The following is a 13,658-nucleotide window of genomic DNA, read 5'->3' as shown; positions in this document are numbered from 1 at the left end:
CATGGACCCCCCATGTCTTAAGACAATAGATGGCTTCCTATACAGCAGCAACACTACTCAATTTGGGAGTCAATTTATGCACAGAGCCATCCAGCTATGAAATGATTTCCTGTCTGGTTCTCTCCTCTGTCCTTCATGATAACCTCCTCCTGCCCTAGGCACTTACTCCATAGACTAGCTCTCCCACCATGCCATTCCAGGCCTTTGTGTCGGGATCCCGGGCTCCGTATTTGCCGTCGCTGACGATCTCAAGACGGTAGGAGTAGCCCACGTGCTTGGCAATCTCCGCAGCCAGCTCCACGCAGTAGCCCTCATAGCGGTCATTGCCTTCAAACTGGTTGGCATTCTTTTTAAGCATCACGTAAGGATCTTCCTGGTGGGGAAACAGGACAGAGGGTGTGGCCTGAGGGTGCACCTGTGAGTGGGGAGGACTTTCTTGGCAAAGGCATATGCTTCCAATGTTGGTACGCATTGGGAAGTCTCTCTTGACTCTAAATAAGTTTCCTGAATTTCTCTTCCCTAGCCCATTATAAACTTCTAGGGAAAAGACAATAAATGCTGCTAAAATAAAATTTTGTATCACACAAATTTTATTTTCCAAATTATGTTCTTTTTGTAATTTTTGAAATTTATTTTATGTGTATAGGTGTTTTCCTTGTATGCATGTCTGTACACTGCCTGTGTGCCTTGTGCCAGAGGAGGTCAGAAGAGGACATTGGATCCCCTGGAACTGAAGTATAGACAGTTGTGAGGCACCACATGGGTCCTAGGAATTGAACCCGGGTCCTCTGCGATGGATGTACGTATAGTTTTAAAAATACCTCTCAACAGAATGTAACTTCTACTGAATGAGGCACATATAGATACTAGAACAACCTAGGGTCACCTTTGGGTTTTATATTTGGAGAAAGTGGCTTAGAATATCAGATGCAGCTTATTTTCTGAGATGCGAGGTGAATCTCAGAGATGCAGAGTGAACACTCAAAACTGCTTATCTACAAGGCATGCCTTTCCCAGTCTCTGTGGTTTTATTGTTGTCGTTATTATTATTATTATTATTATTGTCATTGTTGTTTTATGAGACAGTCTCACTACATAGCAGAGGCTGGGCAGGAGCTCTACCTTCCTCCTTAGCCTTCCGAGTGCTGGACTGACAAGCACGCATGCATGGCTGTGACTAGCTTCACAGTTTCCCATCATGGCATTTCACACTAAAGCGGGTTCTTCCAGATTGAACTCCAGGTAAACCTGACGAAGGAGTATACTCACGAGGATAGTTGTGACGATGTAGGTTCTATTTTGAACGCTTGAGTTGTCCCCTCCAGCCTGAGCGTCCGTGGCTGCGGGGACAAATTTATCATCTTCATTCCAGTAACCAATCTGTTAATGAGAAGAAGGCAAAACACAATTTGAGGAGGGATCTTGGCGATGGCTATGGTGGCATACTGTGATTGGTGTGTCAGAGTTCAGGATGCTGTAAGCAGACACATTAATGGATAAGATGCTCCGAAGGCTCCCCCTCCATCTCTCATAGTGGTGGCTAAGCTCAGAGTCTGCCCTTCTGGAAGGACAAAAGCCTAACTCTTTATCTAAACTGAAGAGAACAGGGAAAATGAGGGTTGAGGGGTTTAATTCCCTGCAGCTGTTTTCATAGCCAACCCATGCCTGCCCTGCGAATTAACCCTTTATTTACCTGAAGTTATTCTAAACTGCAGTTTGAGCCACACGATTAAATAAATGCTACCCTCATTTTTAGAAAACCTACACCTTCCCATCTAGATTTAACTCCTGGAAAATAGTACTATCCTCCACTTACTGCTAGTTTTCCTGCACGTTGCCATACTGAGTCGTGCTCAGGGGTAAACAAAATTCAGTTGTAAATATTGACAGGTTATTAATACTTTGTCCAAAGTCTTTCAGGAAAGTTATGGAACCCCAATTATGTGCAGGGTCGTCAGCTAAAACAATTAGTGGTATGCAACAAGATGGAGGGACACAGAGATGTCTAAGAGGGAGTATTGTCCCTGGGAACAGCATTTGAGAAAGCATGAACCACACAGACACACAGCCCAGAACATGCTGAGTGGGCAAGTGAGTGAGCAGAGGACTTCAAGTTCAGTGGGTAGCAGCGATGGTTCACCTAGGAGAGAAATGGGTGCATGGGTCTAATACCAGAGTGTTTTGAAGACCAGGCTAAACTGTCCTTAAGGCAACAAGGACTCATGAAAAGGTTCGGACAACAGAATGACTTGGCTAACACTTGCACACACATATGTGCAGACATGCACACATGTGCACAGCGCGCGCGCGCGCACACACACAGACAGACAGAAGTGGATACACACACAAGCTCACACACATATTTAGACTGTTTATGTGTGTATGTGCATGCATGTGTGTGTGTGTGTACGTGTGTGTGTGTGTGTGTGTGTGTGTGTGATCTTCAGCCATTTACAATGGCAGCTATACACATGCTCTTGCTTTGGCTCAATGCTCAGTGAGTTTTCTGCCATCTCATCTGCTTACTTCCTGCAGCTGGGCAGTGCCTGCTTTCGCTCTGGGACACTGCCCATTCATCCCTTCCCACAGTAGCTATTCTGACTGTGAGCTGGAATTAGTTTACTGGTAGCGAATGCGTTTCTTGTCCTTCTAAATGCTTTTTATGTTTTAATTCCTTTCATCCTCGTTGGAATCCCATGACATTTGCCAGGTTTCACTCCCACATTAAGTGTGAAGACACTGAGATGTGAAGAGATAACCTTCCCAGGGCCATAGGATAACCATACCGGTGTAAGAGCTGGAAAGCTTCCTTGTCTCAAAGATTACAGGTACATGCTGAAACTGTCTCATTTGTCCATGGGTGTTAGGGATCGAATTCATGCTTTCACAACAGGCACTCTGTTGATTGAACTATCTCCTTAGCTCTAAATGAGCTTATATTTTCCTAGCTGTCTTGTGGGAAAAGAAGACATGATCATGCCAGGTTTGGTAGAGACATCTGGATGCACAAGTTCACGTTCACATCCCCTATGAGCCAATAGACTCATGTGGATATTTGGCTCCACGACTGGGTGCATAGGAAGCTGGCAAAAGTGTCTGAAAAAACTTTGTACATGAGAGCTTATGTCCCTTCCTTTGGGCAGTGGGCTGGATTACCATGTGGGACTTTGATTCTCCACTGAGGAGGTGCAGGGACTTTGATTCTTGTTGAAAGTAAATCAGAGTGAGGAGTTTGATAAAGATTGGGGCCCACTGTTCAGGAGAGGATTAAAAAAAAAAAATTCTGACAAGGAGAAGTCTTCTCCTGGGGCCACTTATTATTTTTGATCTCATATTTTCCATCTACCTCTAAAGATTCTTTGAATGTCGGAAATGAGTCCAGATGATAGAGAGGATATTCTTAAGTGGATGAAGTTTAAAGCGCAGGTGATCACAGAGCTGTGGACTCCATTGATCTTGCCTGCAGCCATCAGGTTGAATTTGTACGTGGGTACCCCAGCATTGCCTTTGAAGTCACAGCTCTCGACTTCCCCAAATGAGGGTTTGTCATATCCAGTTGCCTATTGTGGCAGAGATGGCTAGCTGAACGTCATCAAGCAATCCTGTTTGCCCTTCATCGGGTAGAGCTAGCAGGAAGTGGCTCTCTTGCCCCAGCCTGTTTGGCATCCCATTAGGATGAGGAGGAACTGATCTTTCCTGAGTTTCCAGCAGCTTTACCAGCTTTTTTTCCTTCCCCATTTGTTGCTAAGTGTTGACAGCTAGAGCAGTACAGCGATGCCTTCTCCACCCCAACCCTTAGCCTAAGCCCTAGGGCTGAACCTCACCGATGGTCTCAACCAACTAACCTCAACTTTAAACACTTCTACCAAACTCGTCTATCGTAGCTTGCTGTAATTTACGTTTCTTTGCTTCTAATGAGCCAGATCACATAAGCAAGCAAACAAACAATGACAACTTGTCATCCACTAAACAAGAGCTTCACTTGCCATGGGATAAAGAGCTAGGTTTCAGAGCGTAGTCCCCACAGCACTTAGCCAAGATAGCACATCTAAAAGGCTGGAGTTAATAACCTTATTGTGACTTTCTCTCAGAATATGGCGTAGAGATTCTTGGTAGAGAGATAGTCAAAGGAACAGTCAAGGAAGAGGGTGATGCCTACACAAAGGTAAAGCAATGAGCCGGAGAGAAGAGCAAGTATTGATGCCCAGGGTTCTGTGGGCTGAGGTCAGGGGGTGTACTGTATCTTCCTGGAGGTAAGAAGTCACAGTGAAGAGTTCTAAGCAGTATGATTTGTTTTGTGTTTTAAACAGACTCCCCATCTCTATGGGTGGAAATGTGGTCATTGTAGTGAGGTAGGAGTGTACACAATGGGATCCATGGCAGAGAAGAAGCTGCTGGCCAGGGCAAGGAAGCTGACATGGGCCCTGGGTTGGCTAATGAAGATGGAGGGATAGATGATTGGATCTTAGGCTAACATTAGTTTGTATGTGAAAAGTTGGATGCCACAGGCTTAAAACTTCTGGTGGGGGGGAGGGCAGGTGTATGGAACTGAAAGCTATGTTTTCTCCTGCAATGAGAAGATATTGGAGATACCAGAAGGAATTCTGGTCACTGTGGTCTTTCCAGCCCATTTATGTACAAGGTTAGAACTGAGTAACCAACCCAGGCCAGGGAAGGGGGACTCAAACCAAGTTGAAAGGAACGAATGTCAGATGCCACCAATAAGCGTGCCAAAGCAGTCTACCATGCAGTCAATGGGCAAAGGGGCTTGAGTCTTCGCAGCTGGTCCCCAGATGAAAGAATCTGTAATACAATGCCTTGCAATGCTCCTGTGGGTGAACACTATGAGACTATGGGATCCCGACGTGACAAGATGTTTCATTCAGAGAAGGATACCTAAGCCCACCCCGAAGTCATACATATAGATGGGACTTCTTAAGCCTGAACATCACCAGAGCCAGGGCCAAATCTGCTTTCTGAAACTTTAAGCTTGATGGATGGAGGCTTAGCAGCATCTCAGTGGGATGTTAAACTGCACCAGGATGCCTAGGGAGCTTGCCACCGGTCCTGAGTCAGCTGGATACAGGTGGGATTGGTATTTCCCAGAAGCCCTGAGCCAGGAAGAGAAAGCTTTTGTTACACAGGGCAGGTAAGGCCTTGTGATGCTCCTGCAACCATCACAAGGTCACTCTTGAAAAGCTTAGGTATTAATTTGCTTGGGGTCGGATTGAGTAAAAGTCCTGGAGGCAGAGATTCTGAGGAATTGATTTTCTGAAAGGCCGATCCCCCGTAGACAAAGGATGCCTAAGACCACATTCTAAGAAAGGATTTAGTCACTAGAAAGTAAGTTTGAAAACAGCTTGGTGATTAAAAACCCGGGCACAGCCACTTGCTTGCGGGTTTGAAGGCTGCTCTGTTAGTGCTGTATGTGCCTTCACAGTGCATGCAGATCTGGTGTGAAGTTTCTGTGGCAGACAAAGATTTGTTTAAAACATGAGCAAGTGGATATGGGCTGAATGCCCCTTCATGCCAGAGGCCGCTTTCCTCAAGGAAAGATAAGTATACTTTGGAAGGGTAAGTAAGTATAGTCTTGTTCAGTCCTTTGAACTAACTTTCTTCTTTCCTTCTCTCCCTCCATTCCTCCCCTCCCCTGTTCTCCTTCCCTTATTCCCTCTTCCCCCCCACCCCTTTTTTTTAAAGTCAGGGTCTCATTACATAGCAAGGCTACCCCTGATTGGACATCGATCTCCGCTCAGCCTTCCAAGCCCTGGGATTACAGGCATACCCCCTCCCTTGCATCAGAGATGATGTAACTGAGGATCAGGATGTGCTAGTAACTTGTTTAAGGTCACATGGCTAGTACAGAGTACTACTGATCTACCTATCCTTAGAGCCCTAGCTCTTTCCAGTTCAGTATAGGAACCCAATAGTCTGGGGAGAAAACTTTGGATTTTTCTCTGGTACTAGCTCGGCTCTTTGCTGCAGGAATTTGCATTTTTGTATAGGTCCCCCAGCCGTGCTTGTGGGAATGTCTGCTCATCCCTATAGTGAGCTGCTTGCAGGGGGAAGTCCTTGATGAAGCCAAGGTCTAGAGAAGTCAGAGTCCTGGGAAGGATCGGCACCACAGCAAAGGTCCTGTAATCATTGATGCGATCGCACCAAAGGCAGTTTATGGAGTGAGGTAGGTCCCTAACTCCACTTCTCCAGTAAACCATAGTCTGGACGTGGAAGGTAAGACTGGGAAGACAGACTGGTAAAAAACTCTACCACATGGAATCTTTCAAGTGTCATCCAAATGCCAGAGCTCAGAGGAACTAGAGGTTATCCAGCCAAATCCCTCTCACTTAATTGAAGATGAAGGTCTAGGTAGGCTATGCAGCTGCCAGATCGATGACGCACAGCTGGATGATAACTAAGCATAGGTCTGACTCTCATATTGACTTCTGACACTACCCCATGCTCTCAATGGACTGCTAATGGTAGGCAGGAATCTGGCTTAAATTGGAAGGGTCCTAGTACAGGGGGAGAGGATAACCCTCAGCAGCAGCCTCTCTATTCTCTTGTTATAGAGCCCCTGCTTATCTCGAACTTCTTCTGGTCCCCCTGCCTCGTATTCTCTAGTGCTTGGTTCACAGGCCTTGTGCCACCAGACCAGGCTCAATCTCCGAATTTTAATGGTGCAAAGGCATAGTACAGATATCAAACCTTTTCCACTGGCAAGTGGTAACAGTACTCGCTGTGAGGATTGTGAGGTCAGCCCAGGTTCAGAGTTGCTTATTGTGTATCTAAGAGCAGCCACCTCGACTGTTCCAGCCCTTTACGAACCACCTATAGCATCTGTGTTTCACTGTAAGGCAAGAACCACAGCCCGGCTCTCCCGAGGGTCTGAAAGCACTCTGGTTGGAGGAGGAGGTCATGAGTCTGTTGTCCCTTCCAGGAGCAGCAGCATTCTCCTGGTGTGCCCTTGTCCCCCAGCACTGTCCTGATTGTGTCAATTTGATCCTTTCAGGCTTGACAGCAGCTGCAGATAAACAGGGAGTCAGGGGCTCTTAACAAGGTGTCTCCTTAGCGGCTGTTCACTGAGACCTTGGGCAGCCTAGTGGGGGCCTCTCTGTCTCAGTTTACCCATGGAGACAGGAAGACTGGCTAGATCTACACATGCTCTGACAGAACTGAAGAAGGTCACATCAGACTGCCCAGATGCCAGTGTGTGCATCTGAAATGTTCCACCGCTACCGGACACACCCCTGAGCTAATCTAGTAGGTATGATGTATGCATTCACATTTCAGAGACATGGAAGTTGAGGACATTTAGGAGAGCCAAGTACCTGAGGAGAAGTAAGTACTTTTTCTAGCAGCAGCAATTAGGAGGATCAAGCCGATAAAATCAGATGCTGGTGGTGAGCAGAATAATACTCCGCACACAAGATGTCCTCCCTACTGCGAACATCGAGTTTGACCATGTTTTGTTGCATAGTGAAAGGACTCACAGCTGAGATGGAGAGAGGTTCTTGGACCATCTGAGTGGGGCCCACCTAGCTAATAAACTCTTTAAAGTAGAGCCTTCCCCAGCTGTGCCAGTGGTACAGAGAGAGGTGATGTTTCTGAGCCTGTGGATGGAGACGTCACTACAGGCATTGGGCAGCCTCTAGAAAAAAAGCTGGCAAATGAGAAGACGCCTCCAGAGAGGAATATGGTCCAGGCAACCCTTTGACTATTTAATCCATCCAGGTGTGGAATCATTAGGCGAAATATTTTTGTGCTTTGAAGTTATGGTTTCTAACAATCTATTATGGCAACAACAGAGAATCTCACAGCCCCGACGAGCTGAGCCAGACTAGAACGCAGAGCTGGGCTTTACAGTGGTATAGGGAGCCAAGGATGTTGTATCCTCAGAGCTATCTAGAATCTTCTGCAAGGGCAGTAATGCTCTATGCCTGCCCCGTGAGACCCAACACCCAGGAGCCACACGTAGCTGCGCAGATCTTGATACTTTTTAGGTTTTAATTCATTAAAAATTAAATTCCAGTGACCGATGTGGTCAGGGTAAGGATATGTAACACAGCCTCGGAGACACAGGCTGTGTCTGAGGTGCCATCTCGGAGACACAGAGGATGCTGTGTCTGAGGCGCCAGCTTGCCACGTGCCGGGGCCAGTATTTAAAACTTCCAAACACCTGAGACGCTGGAATCATCTCAAGGAGCTCACGTGGTCAACAGCAGCATTGTGAGCTCTGTCGAAGGCTCAGAGAACTCGGAGGACTTGTCCAGATCCTAGACCTCAAGCTTGGTCTCCAGGACCCCTAAGATCCACAGTCCTCCACCGGCTTCAAAACCTTCAACCACGCCTCCTTGCTGGCTTACCACAAGGAAGCAGACGTGCGGATGCCTGAGGGCAGGGGACACAGAAGCTGCCAAGAGACAGTGAAAGTAGCCAGGAATACTGACTCCAAAGAACAGGCTCTGTTCCACTGAGGAGGTCTTGTCAAAGCAGAAGACAGCAGCAGGGTGGAGAGCCCATCCTCCCTAGGTATGTGAAGAGTCTCCTGGGCAAAGAGGAGCGTGCGTATTCACAGAACTGAAAGAAACAAGACTGTCTAAAGTGGCACGAAGGAAGTGACAAAGGTCAAAGGTGGAGAACTTGACAGTGAGCAAACCACCCTGGGTCTTAGAGTTCAAGTAAGACCAGAGGATCTACATTTCTTCTTAAAAAGGTCCACTATGAATGTGAATATTACATAAAAACAGATGCACGTGTGTTTTTCACTCTGACTTCTGTTGAAAAGAGAGCATGACTGTGGGTAAGTGTGGACAATCAGGAGGTAGTGAACCTCATCAGTAGCACCCTAGAATTCTCCAGAACCCCCAGGAATATAGCTGGCACTGTGTTCCTATCTACTACTTTATATTTTCAGGCTCTTACAAAAAAAATTTGAGACCCAATCTCATTCTCTCTCCTTGGCTCGTCTCAGACTTACAGTAATTCTCCAGCCTCAGCCCCTCAAATGTTTGGCTCACAGGCAAAGGGAGTATGCAGAGCTCCCTGTCTGATCAGAGTGTTTTCCTATGCCATGGCTCTCAAACACTCTCAGAAAAAAAAAATCTGGGAGTTGCACCCCCACTTTACAGAGAGGGAATCAATTCTTGGAGAAGGGACTTGACTTTCTCCAAATCCCAGGTGACAAATGGCAGAGCGGAGACTAGAAGAATCTAGAATGGACATTTCCTTACTCTCTTCAGAGGTGTAGACAAGGCAGGTGGCCAGGGCCCTCATCACTGGCCTGAGCCTCCACTCAGCTCCGTCAGCTAAGGAGGCCCTTACCTTTCGGATTCCGTCATGCTTCATTTCAATCACGTGGAGGGTGTAGTTGGTCCGGCGCCCTTTCTCGTTAAACTGCACATTTCCTGTCAAGCCTTCGAAGCGCACCTGAAAACAGAACCAAATGCTGAACAGTGAAGCTGCACGCTCAAGTTGCATTTCATGTTTGTCCCTGTGGGTTTTGTTATGGTTGTTGTTGTTGTTGGTGGTGGTGGTGGTGGTGGTGGTGATGGTGGTGGCGTGTGTATATTGGTTTTCAGAGGTGACATCTTATATAGCTCAATCTGGCTTTGAACTCAATATGAATCTGACAAAGATGACCTTGAACTCCTCAACCCACCCCCCCCCCACTCACACTCCCACCCCAGCCCCCCACCTCTACTTCCTGCAATAACAGGCATGTGCCACCGAGGCAGACAAGCATCCCTAGTGTCTTCTTAGTCTGGAAGTCTGCTTGATTAGACTGTGGCTACATCCTATACTCTCTGAACAATGCACCTAGCAAATGCTTGGCAGCCTAGGACCCCGTCTTCATCAAGCTGCACATTCACCTGGTTTAAGCCATGGAAACAAGTGACTCCTTCCTACTGTCCCCACTCCTATTCAAACACACCTGGGAACACATCCTGGGAAGGAGGAAGATGGGCCAATCTTGTCTAGACGGGTTTGGGGATATACATGCAGAACACCAAACTGTGATCTCAGGGTGAACTCTTAGGTGGGCTCCTCTATTTACCGCCTTATGCCCATGCATAACTGTATGTGCAAACATGTGATTGAGATCAGACGCATTATGAGAAGGAACATTCACAGGGAGCTAAGACAGATTCATCTAAGTCTGCCAGTCAAAGTTAAAAACCACCAAAAGTACACTCCTAGTAGCCGAACTCTGAACCTTTGAACCCCATATAAAGGAAGACTGAGGTCACCCTCAGTCAGGTGGTTCTCTGACAGTTCTGGCAGTGAACTCCTTTCTGACGTGTGCTAACACTCGTCTTTGAGTAACATGTTCTTGCTGCTTTGCAGTCTCTGTGAGCCTTGCTTTTCTTCTTGAGTAACATACCACCAGCCTGGAAACACCTAGCCCAGACGCAGACCACCATGCCAAGTGGATTTGTTTGTTTGTTTGTTTGTTTGTTTTTGAGTAAAACTTCAGACCCCAAGAGAGTATACCCTCACCTAATTGGGTCGGTCCATTCTTTCCTACTGCTTCAGGCAAGCATTAGCAGAAAGTCAGAGGGCATGCTTATGGGGCATCTTCCCACAATCCTTAGCGAAATACCCCCCCCCACACACACACACCCTGCCTGCTCAGATGAGCAACTGAAGAAGGAGAAGCCAAGGGACTGAGGTGCCACCACTGTTAAATCAGGAGGAGTCCAGACTAGAAGCCAGCCTTAGGATGGATGCCTTGAATATGATCAGAAAGTGTTCTTTAATTCTTTTGTGAGTCCAGATAATAAAACACCTAAAATCTGAAGAGCTGGATTTGTCTCTGGCTTCCTTGCTGGCAGCCAGGTGACCCTGGAGTGATTCACCTGTTTCAGTCTCCAGGTTACAAAGTTCCTGCCCTGTCTATGTTACGTGACCATAGCTAATGCACAAGTGCAGTAGAAACAGAACACACCCGCAGAGACCTCACATTCAGCCAGAGCATGCAGGGCCTTATAGATATCTTAGATGGCTAAAACATCATTTCCATCAGATCCAAAAATCTATGGCATGGGAATTGTCTCTCTTCGAATGAGTCAGACTGAACTTGCATGGTACCTTCGAGTTCAAATTTCAGTTTGAACGTCCAGTAGACAATGTGGGAACCCAAGCCTGCTGCTTTGTAGAGGCTCCAGTTGAAGATGAGTCCAGGAAATGATGTCACAGACCCTGATGTTAACCTTGTGTCCTTAGCTCCCGCCTGCCTCTGACTGGTGAGGTGAGACTATAGCTGTTACAAATAGAGGTTCTGCCTTCGGCCCAGCGCTGCTTGTATTCCTCCCCTCCAATAGCTTGAAGAAAAGTCATGTGGGGTTTTATCTTTCAGCTAGAAGCCAGAGAGGATAGTCTCTCTCTCTCTCTCTCTCTCTCTCTCTCTCTCTGTCTCTCTCTCTGTCTCTCTCTGTCTCTGTCTCTGTCTCTGTCTCTCTCTCTCCCTCTGTGTGTGTGTGTGTGTGTGTGTGTGTGTCCTTGTTCTGAAGCTGACCCTTTCATCCCTTTCTGGTTTGAAGTATCAGTAGGGTAGCCATGACAGGCCCAAAACACTGAGCGAATTATACAAGCGCTTTGCTCTTTCATCTGTAAGCTGGCAATATCACCACCCCTGGAAAAGTCTGGACCAACCTTTCTTTGCAGAAAGAAAACAAAACCTGGATGCAGCTACCAAGACTACTAGAAAGGAGTCAGTGACTTTACTTTCTTCTGACTTTGATCATGGTGGTGGTTTAAACGGCAAATGTCCCCCATAGGCTTATATATTTGAATACTTGGTCTCAGGTTGGTGGCACCTTTTGCAGATGTTTAGGTAGTACTACAACCCTGCTAGAGGAAGTATGCCACTGGGAGTGTGTGTTGCCATGCCTCCCTATCATGATAAACTCATCCCTCTGGGCCAGTTAAGTCCAAGTCAGCTCCGTCTTTATATAAGCTGCTTGGTTTTATCCCAGCAATAAAAGGTAACTAATGTCGCTACCCTGGACCACGCTCAGCTCTTCCAGTGCTTCAGGTTCAAAGTGGGTAGCTTGGTTGGCACGTTTTAGTTTAAGTAACTTATTTAGACGGCAGTGGGGCAAATGTTTGGATTCCTGGATGGTAGGCTAACGGAAACAAACAGAAAAAGTCATCAGTAACAATACAAATGGGTAACCTGCCCTTTCTCACTGGTCTCAAATATCAACCTGTTTGGTAAGAAGATACTGCATGATCCCTAGTGGCTCTGTTTCCTCATGTGTTAGACAGATCTGTTTGAGTAAGTTGTGTCTTAAGTTTATTTTAAGGGTAAATAAGATACTTTATGATAAAAAAATGTCTTTGCAAATGCTCAACAAGCTAGCTATTATTGTTACTAAGGGTGACCCCAACACTACTAACACTTCCCAAGCACTGTGCACTTAAGAAGCTTCGTCTGCATTCACAGGAATCCCATGAGGCATGACGCTTAGATTTTATGATTTCCTTCACAGGGGGAAGCCGGAACTCTGGTGGTCGGTGGTAAGAATGAGCAGTAGAGGCAGACCAGAAATCCAGGGTCCCCGACGTCTGCTGCTTTCCTTACCTCACCTATTGAGTGGCCCCTCTGTAAGATTGTCACACTCAGCTGTAGTGGGTCACACAGACATGCACAGTGTGGTATGTGACTGTTTGCTGCTGCCACAACCTCTCGGGCATTTCCAGACACATTTCTCGGCACCCAAGGATAGCTGCAGGCTCCTCATTGAACCCGTATCTGGGCTTCCCTCTCAAGTCACTGAAATATCTAGAATGCTGTGTCGGCCATGAGTGTTCATATGTAGATGCTACTCAGATGAGAAAGGTGATGGTGATGACACCACACGTATACTGTGTAGAACGGGCCAACAGGAATGGAGGATAGGACAGAGCCTAGCATAATCATCAGAGAGGCTGCACCCAGCAACATATGGGAACAAATCCAGAGACCCACATAGCCAAACATTCGGCAGAGCTCAGGGAATCCTTGAGGGGTCAAGGACAGTGCAAGAACACCCACAAATTCAACCAATGTGGGCTCATAGGGGCTCACAGGGACTGAGTCCACAGAGGTCTGCCCTAAGTTCTCTTTATATATGTTATGGTTCTGTGGCTTAGTGTTCTCGTGATACTCCTAACAGTGGGAACAGGCACTCTCATTGACTCTTTTGCCTGCTTTTGGGGCCCCTTTCCTCCTGCTGGGTTGCCTCATCCAGCCTTAATATGAAGGGATGTGCCTAGTCGTATTGCAACTTGATATGGCATGTTTGGTTGAGATTCCTGGGAGGTCTGCCCTTTTCTGAAGGGAAGTAGAGGAGGAGTGGATTTGAGGGAGAAGGGAGGTAGGGGGAGGGACTGGGAGAAGTAGAGGGAGGGGAAATTGCAGTGGGGATGTAATATTTAAGAGAAGAAGAAGAATAGAAAGGAAGAGTTCTGATTCCCTTGAGCAGATGAACTAGTCCTAGGAAAAACGAATAATTATTCAATGCTGTCCAGACAGTGCTGGGTGGAGCTAGGATATGAACCCTACCCTTTCCTTCCACATTCTCTCAAAGGTCAAGGGTGACACCCCCTCATGTGCCTGTGTTCTCATTCTAGCTTTCTGTAGGCGTCATGTGTGTGTTTGGAGTAGACCCCAAGGC

General features: G+C 46.8%; 1 protein-coding gene across 2 annotated transcripts in view; it reads right to left on the bottom strand.

The window, feature by feature from the left end:
- Nucleotides 1-13,658, bottom strand: part of Gria1 (glutamate ionotropic receptor AMPA type subunit 1) — a 314,630-nt gene that overhangs the window by 97,770 nt on the left and 203,202 nt on the right. For both annotated transcript variants that reach the window (XM_029546554.1, XM_029546555.1), the window contains exons 8-10: nucleotides 9,322-9,426; nucleotides 1,270-1,380; nucleotides 167-373 (exon numbers count right to left, since the gene is read on the bottom strand). In XM_029546554.1, the coding sequence (XP_029402414.1) occupies nucleotides 167-373; nucleotides 1,270-1,380; nucleotides 9,322-9,426 (423 nt within the window). The remainder of the gene's footprint in view (nucleotides 1-166; nucleotides 374-1,269; nucleotides 1,381-9,321; nucleotides 9,427-13,658) is intronic.

The sequence above is a fragment of the Mus pahari genome, chromosome 14 (genome assembly GCF_900095145.1).
Source record: "Mus pahari chromosome 14, PAHARI_EIJ_v1.1, whole genome shotgun sequence".
Lineage (NCBI taxonomy): Eukaryota > Metazoa > Chordata > Mammalia > Rodentia > Muridae > Mus > Mus pahari.
This window is presented reverse-complemented; position numbering and strand designations above follow the sequence as displayed.